This window comes from Hyposmocoma kahamanoa, unplaced genomic scaffold (assembly GCF_003589595.1).
Source record: "Hyposmocoma kahamanoa isolate Upper Pololo Valley unplaced genomic scaffold, ASM358959v1 87, whole genome shotgun sequence".
In the NCBI taxonomy this organism is placed as follows: domain Eukaryota; kingdom Metazoa; phylum Arthropoda; class Insecta; order Lepidoptera; family Cosmopterigidae; genus Hyposmocoma; species Hyposmocoma kahamanoa.
The window spans coordinates 7665076-7675698 of NW_020654422.1; the positions used below are offsets into that span (position 1 = coordinate 7665076).

A 10623-nucleotide genomic window follows, 5' to 3' on the forward strand; every position below is an offset into this window, starting at 1 on the left:
ATAATTTTTTTTCTAGGCATAATAGAAAAGTTGTTAAGGTTTTTATTTTCAGCCAATATTTTGTTGTCTCCGCCTTCGTTTCTTTTTGTCAAAATCAGAATACATTTTTTTAGCTTTTTGTTTTCCAGTACTAGTTGGATATATGCAGGATTTCCATTTAAATTTATTATCTCTTGTAGTCTTACATTATTTTACTTCTTTTTTCTTACCTCCATTTCTGTCTTTGTATCTCTTGGTCTTTCTTTCCTCTGATTCCAAAGTAAGTAACTTTTAAGCATTTGAGTTACGGAAATCGAAAACGTGAAAAAGAAAGAGCTCAATGTGATCACGGCCTTTTCCGTATCGTTACGTAACGAAATGTTACTAAACCGATAATAAAAAACCAAGAAAATATAACTTAGCGCTCTTTGAATAAACAATCGCAAATGTGATGAAATGAAGCCTTGCAATGAATGATTGACTTACAATTATATTGAAAATTAATGTTTTTAGATATAAAAATACCAGCAGTTTATACTATTATAATATATACTATTATAATATTATCATATATTATTTTTAACCACGAAAAGGTTTGTGACAAATATTACCTTCACACTTTAAATAAATGTACATTTTAGATGAATATGACCCAATTAAATTTTCGGTGTCTACAAAAAGGTCCTATAAACTATGCTACGGAATGTAAAAAAATTGAACCCATTATATAATTATAAAAAATAATCATAAATGCCTAAATCATGAGGTTATAAATAAGGTGGGTGACTTGCTATTTCACGGCTTAGAGTCCTTCCCGTTACTTCATACAACGGCACCGTGTCTCAAAGACAGAATATCAATTCCCATTAGATTAAGTATTAGCAAAAAATTACAAAACACACGAGTTTTCAAATGATATTTGGCACACCACCCACGAGTGAAAGCAATTATTTAATTCAGCGAGAACCTAAATTTTATATAGGTGTCACACAGATAATTTAAAGAACTACACCTTTTAAAAAAAAGTAAGGAACTACATGTAGGACGGCCGGCATTTGTAGCCAACTAGGACTGAACAAAGACTGCCAAAATATATTTAAATATTTCACAAAATCTATATTTTATGTCAGAAGATGAATTGTGATTCAAACTGAAAACAACGGTATTACTAAGAAATTGTATTCATTTAATATTTTTCAAGCAAGTACCAATAACATTTTCCACTAGTTTTTCCCTTTCCTTCGCCATTTTTAAAGCTTCTTCTTCAATATCTGTGGAAATACTACTACCACCGAATTTCTGTATGCCACATAGCACTCCTCGATTGCAGCATACAATCATACACGAGCCTAAGGAGCCCGACATTTCTTCTTCATATGATGTTGGGTCTGTTAATATTACGGTGCTGAAAGAAATAATATGTATTGTTTAATTCGAAACTTCAATTTAACAACGAATTATAATGATTATTAATTAATTGGTTTTATTCTTATTTTGTATATTACGTCATGATTACGTCAAAACTGTGAAAGCACAAACATTAATTTTTGGTGTAAACTTGTGATTTACTACTCTAAACTAAGCACATCTAGGAAAAGCATCTTCAAATAGTAATTAATAATAAAAGCTATAGGTTACATTTTGAACCTTTCATATTATTAATACCACTCTTTATAATAGTGTTATTTAAAAATAACTGACATTAACTGTAAATGCTTCAATGTGTCATTCAGAGTTTGAAGATGAGTTACTATAATAAAATTGTAATTTCTACCATAAGGGAATTAAAGGTAATGAAATAAGTTTTGATTTATTTTGTAACTACTCATTGATTGAATAGACTTCGAGACCATACATAAATTCATGATAAAATGACTTCTTTGTGAAATGATTATCGTAGAAAATGAACATTTAAAAAATTCCCCTTTCTAGAGGTTTTGTCAAACCGAACCTCAGTTTTAACAACGCAACAATTTGAAACCCAGACGTAAAACACCATAGCGTTAATAGGCGTACAATAAGTATAGCACAAATAAACAAAACTCTTGTCAAGACAAATATTTCCCCCTTGTTTTCCAAATATTGAGTTATTACAACAATAGTGACAGTGCTCGCTTCGACATTGACAGTTTGGAGAACATGTATCAATTCATTTTAATCGTGTAAATTCTGCCACTGGGTAACAAAGATTGAACAACAATTGCTTTTATTGGTCAGATTGAGTGCATGCACCAGCCAGATTTTTGATTAGAGGTATAAACTGACATTTAGTAGGTTACTAGTTTTTCGTGAAATCAGATAGTGTTTTCTTAAAAGACTAACTTCACTGACTCACTCAGTAGATCATTCAAGTATATTGGAATTTTTAATAATTTGTAGCTGTTACAAAAATTCAGAAAGTTGATAGAAAATTAATAGAAGTACCTAGACCGGATTTCTATTAATTCGACTTCAAGCCGGAACGCGGATGTCAAGGAGGTCATGGCCTACCAAAAACCCTATGGTACTATGGTTATATTCCCACCGCTTTTTGTAAATTAAACATTTTATACACATTACTATTTTTACGTTTTAACACCTTCGGACGCGACAGTACTCAAACATCTTGTATGTCTTTTTCTACCTTTCTTTTTTTTATTATCTTCAATCTATTTAAAAAATAAAATACGTACCATCTACTTTAGTTATGGTTTTATTAAAAATTTCATGAAACAGGTCGACATTACAGCAAAAAACGGGATATTTGCTAAAGTGTGAAAAACCTGAATTTTTTATATTATTTTAAAAATAATATAAAAACCCTAATTTAATTAAGCTGCAGTCCATGATGCTACGATTAGGCGGTGCAGGATGTGTATTAGGGTCGTCAGCCGCCATCTTGAACATTTACTGTGAAAAATGTAATATACATATAACATAATTGCAATAAAGTTTTGATTTTCAAATGTTTTATTCTTTAATTTGAAGTTAGAAACCACCGTCACGAGTGGCACAAACCATCTTAACACCGAAATCACGAAAAATTAGGTTTCTTATACTTGAGCAAATACCCCGTATTTTTTTTTATAACATCAAATGACGGGTCGAACAAGTCGTGCGCCTGGTGATGATGATGGTAAGTTACATGCTATTATTGCTGTAATGTCGACCTGTTTGATGAAATTTTGAAAAAAACCATAATTAAAGTAGATAGGTATATTTTTTTTAGTAATTAGATAAATAAGTAGACAAGCTTTTACAATTATTAAGTGCATGCTTCTTGATATTTTTAAAATATCTTTTAGAGAGGAATTTAATTTAATGTCTAGCTCATTAAAAACAGGTTTTTTTAAAGTAATAAAAAGGAAAAGAAAGATAGAAAAAACTCAAATATGTTTGAGTACAGTCGCCTCCAAAGGTGTTAAAACGTAAAAATCGTAACGTGTATAAAATTTTTAATTTTTTTTTATTTATTTATTGTATAAAGGACAAAATACACAAATATGTTTCTAATCGCATTTTAAACCACTAAGGTTTGTTATAAAAAAAAAACTTGGAAATATTACCATAGTACCATGGGCTTTTTTGTAGGCCATGACTTCTATGACACTACTGTCCCGGCTTGACGTCGACTTAAACACCCTGTAAAGTAGTAAATTAAATATTGTTTGGCAGATTACTAGTAAAAAATCTTCAGTGTTTTCTCTTCACGGAGACTGTTCTGCTTCACGGAGAACTCAACCAAACACATTACAATAAACATGGCAACATATTTTTTCAAATGGCGCTAGTTGTCAGTTCTTATGTCTAATTGAAAATCTGTGTACAGTCAAAACCACATCAAGCATGCACTTTTGTTTGAACATTGCCTTTAATGCAATGGAACAAGATCTGTTAATGTGTAGGTTGATGTGGTGGCATCTGTACATAGAAGGAACATAATTAAAAAAAAAAAATACACTTGTAACTGATTTCTTTACCTCTGTAGAGATTTATAAACAGCAAAGCTAGTAGGTACTGGAAGTCCATGAACGTTAAGTGGAGTCCTCACTGTGTCATCCACAACAATAGTTCCAGTTTCCAGATCGTATTTAACAGAGGGTAGGGTTACTGTAAGAGGTGTAAAATATTGTTGATATACATTTTATACTTTTATTACAGAATGTGTTCAAATAAATACTAATTTTGCTTAGTTGTTCTAAGTTCATTCCATTATCAGTCGTGTTAAAAACGATGTTTGATTAAGCATCATGTCATCTTATTGTTAGAGTTTACTCACTTAGTACAAACTTAATATTTCTGTAGCCCATTACTCAGCCATGCACATCGCCATTACGTGTCTATAATGACAGGCAGAATATCTTCCTTGTATACCAAGTTTTATGCAGTTCTAGTGTCAAATTATTACTTACACGTTTTTAAGCTTGCCACCAAAGAAATAATGCAGGCGTCCACCACACTTCCATCATTGTCTATGCAGACAATATCACAATAAAGAACCCAGGCTAACTTATCAGATGCTATACATAGATCCTTCAGATTTACACATTTAGAATTGACTATTATGTCTGATACAAGGTTGCTAACGACCTGGGCATGGTCAGATGGTGGTCCAGGTCGAAATTTTGGATGACAGAGTGGTGGCAGCTCTACATTTGTGATAAGGAAGCCAAAATCGGGTTCTTCTGCTTTCGGTGTTGCTAATTCCTGGAAATAATAATAAGAAAAGATGTATAATAATAAGTACTTAATCGATTTATCAAAAATTCTATACACTTAGTACAATACAGTACTACTCCAAAAAAAACACCTACCAAACTAACAGGGAGGCCTCTTTGTTAACACCTAAAAAGGAATGTGTCGTATATGATTTGTAAAGTAGCCATTTGTTAGCACATCCGGTATCAGTTTTTATTCATAAAATTATACTTTTTTAATATGCTGTAATGTTTTACAACTTGTTTACAATACAATACTTACTATTTTAGTTGTAACTCAAAATATGTTAAGATTATACCATTGTTACACGTCAATAAGACCGTCGTTAGAATATTGTAAAAAACAACTAAAATATATCTACTTCAGTAAAAATGAGACACGCTTTATGTGAGCTAGTTCTGGCCAAAATTGTCCTTATTCAAAAATATGAAACCATTTTTTCTCCTTTATATTTAAATATGTATATTTGGCAAGTAGGAAATAACTTATACATAAATTTACACAGATCTTTCACAGGAAGCGAGCAATTCATTTTCGTTGATTCTAAGAAAATACACTTTTTGACTTAATACACTATTGTAATAACAGTGCGATATTTGAAATACACACATCAAAAATGTCTAGGGATCAAGTACGTTTAAGAGTATTGCTGCAATTAGGGTTAATTATATTAACTTTTTTGTATCGCTATTGATACTTTTTAGTGAATTTTAACATTTAAATAAGGAATATTGTTTAAAATTCGATAATAAGAAGAAAATCGATTGTCAATGTGGTTTTGTATAAAAATGAGTTATAGCGTTTTGACAAAATCATTACAATATCTGCATCGGAACCGAAACAATTTACATTATTATGGAGAGACGACATCATTTAACCCGAGAAGTGATGATGCGAGCCGTCGGAATGTTGGAAGCTGGTTCCAGGCAACGTGCTGTGGCTTTCACTCTTAACACTACACAGGGCGTCATAAGTCGCCTCTGGACACGCTATCGCATGACGGGCAGCGTGGCCGAGCGACATGGAGGACGATCTCGCATCACGACTCGCAGACAGGACCGGTATATCCAAAATACTGCTCGACGGAGTCGTACCATGACCGCCATGATGTTGGTTACGAGGCTCCACAGCTCCTCAGGCTTGCTAATAAGCGATCAAACAATCCGAAATCGTTTACGTGAAGTGGGTCTGCGATCCCGAAGGCCGCTCAGAGTTCCACCTATTGCACCTTGCAATCGCAGGACCCGTTTACGATGGGCTCGCGAACACAGAAACTGGGAGGAAGAAGACTGGCGCTATGTGTGCTTTTCGGATGAATCCCGCTTCGGTATGAGACCGGATACAAGACGTACTCGAGTTTGGAGAACATCTGGACGTCATGAACGTTTGAGATATTGTCAGGAAGTTCATCCATATGGTGGGGGAACAATAATGATATGGGCCGGTATTTGGATCAGCGGAAGAACCGATCTCATTTGGATCAGGGGTAACCTCAATGCTCAAGTTTACGCATAGAGGATTGTTTCAGATGTTATCATCCCTTTGCGAGGCCAGTTGGGTGATTCATTTCAACTAATGCATGACAACGCACGTCCACACACGGCTAGAGTCGTAACACGCATTCTTGCCGAAGCTCGTATCAACGCTCTGCCGTGGCCTGCTCAATCGCCAGACCTCAATCCAATTGAGCACGCGTGGGATATGCTTCAAAGAAGAGCTGTGCCGAGTATGCATACCGTACATACTCTACAACAATATTTTGACTTGTTACAAAACACATGGGCGGCCATTCCTCAAAGTGATTTTGATGAACTCATCACTCAAGCATGCCAAATCGCTGTAATTGTGTGATTCGTGTTAATGGTGGAAATACAGATTATTAAGACTTATCTTTACAATAAAAATGAGCAAAATCATCATTTTCGCCATTTTTTTGTCATTTAATTGACGCCGTTAATTTGAGTTTTTTCCCACAATTTGCAAAAACATATATTTTAGTTTATTTTAATTAAATATAGGGGTAAGCGGTTAAATAAAACATAAGCATTAAAGTAAGAAGTCGTCCTGGAAGACTGGATTTGGTAAATATTGCTTAAATAATTTTTATTTCAAAAATATTCACTTGATCCCTAGACACTTTTGATGTTTGTATATTAAACAAGTACTTCTCTAAAAAAAATAAAGCATAATTTTATTAATGTGTAAAAACGCATAAGTAAAATTTTGGCCCAACTGTACAATACCTACACTCGAATTGAGAGTTGAAATTAATATGGTGAGTCGGTTACATAGTTAGTAATCTAATCCTAAAATATTAACTTACGGAAACTCATAGTTTTGATAATAAAAATTATTGAAATATTCGAAAATATCATTTATGATAGGAAACAGGTTTTGTAGGTTAGGAGAGCACGGCATTTGGGTATTGCAGCAAAATTTTTATTATAAAATATTAATAGTTGCAATTAAATTAAATTTTAATTAAAAAGCACACATTAATGAGTAATTGTACATTTAAGATTGAAAGAAACTAAAACAAATTTATTTTACATAGGTCAAATCTTGGTTGCACCCCCCATTCAGCAGGTTAGGTGTTTTTTTATTATCTTCTTGTCCCTGCAAGCTGTCTTGTCAACATTTAGCTGGGGGTTAAACATTTGGTCTAAGGCGTGTATGGTACATTGTCCACTGATATGTCCATCTCATTGTGTATCATTTTCACTTAGAAAAACATCTTGGGGAGGTTATCTCTTTAATCTTTGAAATGTTTGATTAGACTGTTTTGCCATTAAGTTTCTTGCAAGTAGGTTAGGATGTCTTTGTAAGCGTTTAGAATAGGCAAGCAGCAAGTGCTTATCTCCTCTTTTGCAGTTTTAGTTGCCAAGTCATGTTGAAGGCGTTGATTTGTCATGTACCAATGTGCTCCAGTGATTATACGTTACATTTTTTATTGAAATCTTTGCAGTATCTCGATATTGGCTGTGGATGCCGTGCCTCATAACTGCAAGCCGTAAGTCCAAATTGGTTTGAGAATACACTTGCACAGTAAGAGTTTATTGTCCATTGTAAGTTGTGAGTTTCTTCCTATAAGCCAGTATAGTTTCCTTAGCTGTTGATCAAAAGCTTTTCGTTTTGTGGATATATGCTTTTTCCAAGTAAGCCGCTAGATGGCGTTAGTAATATTTTATTAAATTCTTGAACCGCGCCAGTAAGATATTTTTGGGCTGAAGGTTTTGTTAGTTTTGTCAATTGACAATGTGAATATACCAATGAACGTCTTTAGTCAAGAGTACAATAATGTACTGCAAAAGAAAAACAATTTGTGTCAATTTAACAATTCCCTTCCTCGTTTATTACCGGCGCGCCGGTCCAAATAAACTTCCAGGTAATGGACTTCATTGGATTGAGGAATTTTTATGTGATTTAGTGCTTCAGGGCATGTATTTATATTTAGGGCATGTATCCCGTCTCAGAGTGAAAGTAACATGAACAGGGTTAGTTTCGTTTGCTTTTATTCGCCAATCTTTTAGTCATTGGGATATATATTATTTAGACTTTGTTGAAGCTTTGCTGACGCATCTGCGGTAGTTTCCTCAACTACAAGAACCGCAGTGTCGTCACCGAAAGTTCCCGTTAGTACTTCATGTGTGTTTGGCAAATCTGAAGTGTAAATAAGGTAGAGCATCGGTCCCATTACGCTTCCCAGTGGCACGCCTGCATTTATGTTATAGATTTGTTATACTATTACCGTACTTAACGTAAAAATGTCTTTCACTAAGGTAGAATTTTATGAATAGAAAGTAGTTTATAGGTAATTTTTTGCGTATTTTGTACAGTAGTCCATCATGCCATACACGGTCAAAGGCCTGTGATATGTCCAAGAAGGTAGCAGAGCAATATAGCTTGTGTTTGAAAGCACAGTGAATATTTTTTACCAGCCTACGCACCTGCTCAATTGTACCATGAGATTGTCTAAACCCAAATTGGTGTTCCGGGATCAGTTCGACAGCGGTCACTTCTGGTGCAATACGTTTCAGAAAGATTATTTCCAGGATCTTGGAAGGTATTGGTAATAGACTGATCGGGCGGTGGGATATGACCTCAGTAGTATCCTTTTCGGGCTTGGGTATCAATATTATTTCAGCGACTTTCCACTGGGGTGGTGCGAAGTTTCTCCAGAGACACGCATTATAAACTTGTAGAAGGAACTTTATACCGACATCAGGCAGCTCTCTCAGCATCCTAGCGGTAATTAAGTCATCCCGTGGCCTTATGGATGTCTATTTTTGTGATGGCGTTTATTAACTCTCGTTTACTGAATTTTTTTACTGGTAGGTCTAATTGATGTGGTTTAATTAATTCTAACAATGTCTCTTCGAATTTGCTGGAACCATAATTATCGTTTGCCGTAAATACGTCCGATAAGTGACGGGCAAATGTCTGTGCCTTTTCTTCATCGCTAATGGGACACTGATAAATTATTGGTCTTTTAACTTTATTAGTCGGCTTTCAAAGTGAATAGTCTGTGGCTGGTGTTGCGTCTAAGTTTTTAAGATAGTTCCCCATGGTTTTATTTCTGAATGTTTCAAGAGACTCTTTCAGTGTACTTGCAATTTTATTAAGTTTAGTTTTGTGTTCAGGGAATTTGGTCTATTGCCACAACTTCTTAGTTGGCGATTTAATTTGACCAGCTCCAAGATAGATTTTGGAGAATAGTAAGTGCCATTACCAACTGGTTGTTGTGGGGTGGCAACGCAGGCGGCTTTCTGTATGACCTGGTTAAAACTTTCCACGGCTTCTGTGATATCAGTAACATGTAAGCTGTAAGTTTCTAATACAAGTCAGCAACTCGCGTCACTTTGAGGTAGTACGTCTTGACCCCCATTCTGTGTGTTTGGCATTGTAGTCTCCGCCAGCAATAAAATGGTGGCTAAGGGTTTTAATGAAAACTGTATATTCCTGGCTTTTCATGTTATGTTATGGCGGGATATACAACGCACAAACTAACAGCGGGCCTTTGGAATCGTGAACTACTGTTTGTGGCTTGTATTTGCTCAGTGCAGTAATAGTCAACAACATAATGTTTAATTCTTTCTTTGATTATTATTGTCGAGCCACCATGTGCTGTACCATCTGGGTGCATTGTGTGGTATGTCCTGTATTTTGGCATGTTAAAGAATGTTTTGTTGGTAAAATGAGTTTCAGACACCATCATTATGGCAACGTCATTTATTTCAAGAAATCTTTTTACTTCTAAGAAAGTTTTGATAAGCCATTGGCATTCCAGAGCACTAACTTGAAGTGATCACCTATTTTGTCATTAAATTTGTTAGTAGGTTTGTCATCACACACATCTGGTTCATTATTTGTTTAAAAATTTCTAGTAATTGATTCATATCACAGATTGGTGTGAGGGTTGAGAGATATTTATGGTATTTTTGTGAGGTGTGTCCTTTTGGCTACCTTTCATGGAGTCGGCATGGATTCTTATATTGTGTTGATTGTTGGTGTTATTTACTGTATCAGCCTCTTTTATATTTTTTGGATTGGACTGGTGTTTGATTTTCTTTTGTCGAAGTTTGGGGGGTATTTCTGTTTTTGTAACTCTTTGTATACATTGCAGCGTTTGTAATTGGCTGGATGATTTCCATTATGTAAAATACATTTTACTGAATCACATCTTTCTTTTCGAGCACAGTTATTGGATGCATGGTTGCCAGCGCATTTGATGCATTTTGGTGTGCAATGACAATGAGATTTTGTGTGTCCGTATTGTTGGTGGCAATTTCCACATTGGGGTATGTTGCGTCCATATAATAACCACAATAACCACCTAGACCATGGGTCTAGGTTATTATGTTATATTATATTATAGTGTGTATGTGGTTATTATATTATAAGTTATATTTCTTGGGCGTGGTTGCCAAGTGGTTATCTTCGAGGAGT

At 34.7% G+C, this 10623-nt stretch overlaps 1 protein-coding gene across 2 annotated transcripts; it reads right to left on the reverse strand.

Annotated features, from left to right (window-relative positions):
* Window positions 1–1133: 1133 nt before the first annotated feature.
* Window positions 1134–5801, reverse strand: LOC113235412 (exosome complex component RRP43-like). 2 transcript variants are annotated; one of them, XM_026471092.1, is made up of 5 exons: window positions 5772–5801; window positions 4371–4665; window positions 3939–4068; window positions 3525–3600; window positions 2809–2868 (listed from the first exon to the last, which is right to left on the reverse strand). In XM_026471092.1, exons 1-5 carry the CDS (start codon window positions 5781–5783, stop codon window positions 2866–2868), a joined length of 516 nt encoding a protein of 171 aa, XP_026326877.1. In that variant the 5' UTR covers window positions 5784–5801; the 3' UTR covers window positions 2809–2865. The 2 variants fall into 2 exon arrangements, with proteins under 2 accessions (XP_026326876.1, XP_026326877.1); XM_026471091.1 differs by lacking the exons at window positions 2809–2868; window positions 3525–3600 and adding an exon at window positions 1134–1384.
* Window positions 5802–10623: the final 4822 nt, after the last annotated feature.

Coding starts and splice junctions, on each gene's coding strand:
- LOC113235412 (XM_026471091.1), bottom strand. Junction 4,069..4,370: donor GGTGGCAAGCTTAAAAACGT/GTAAGTAATAAT, acceptor CACCTCTTACAG/TAACCCTACCCTCTGTTAAA. Junction 1,385..3,938: donor GTTTATAAATCTCTACAGAG/GTAAAGAAATCA, acceptor TATTTCTTTCAG/CACCGTAATATTAACAGACC.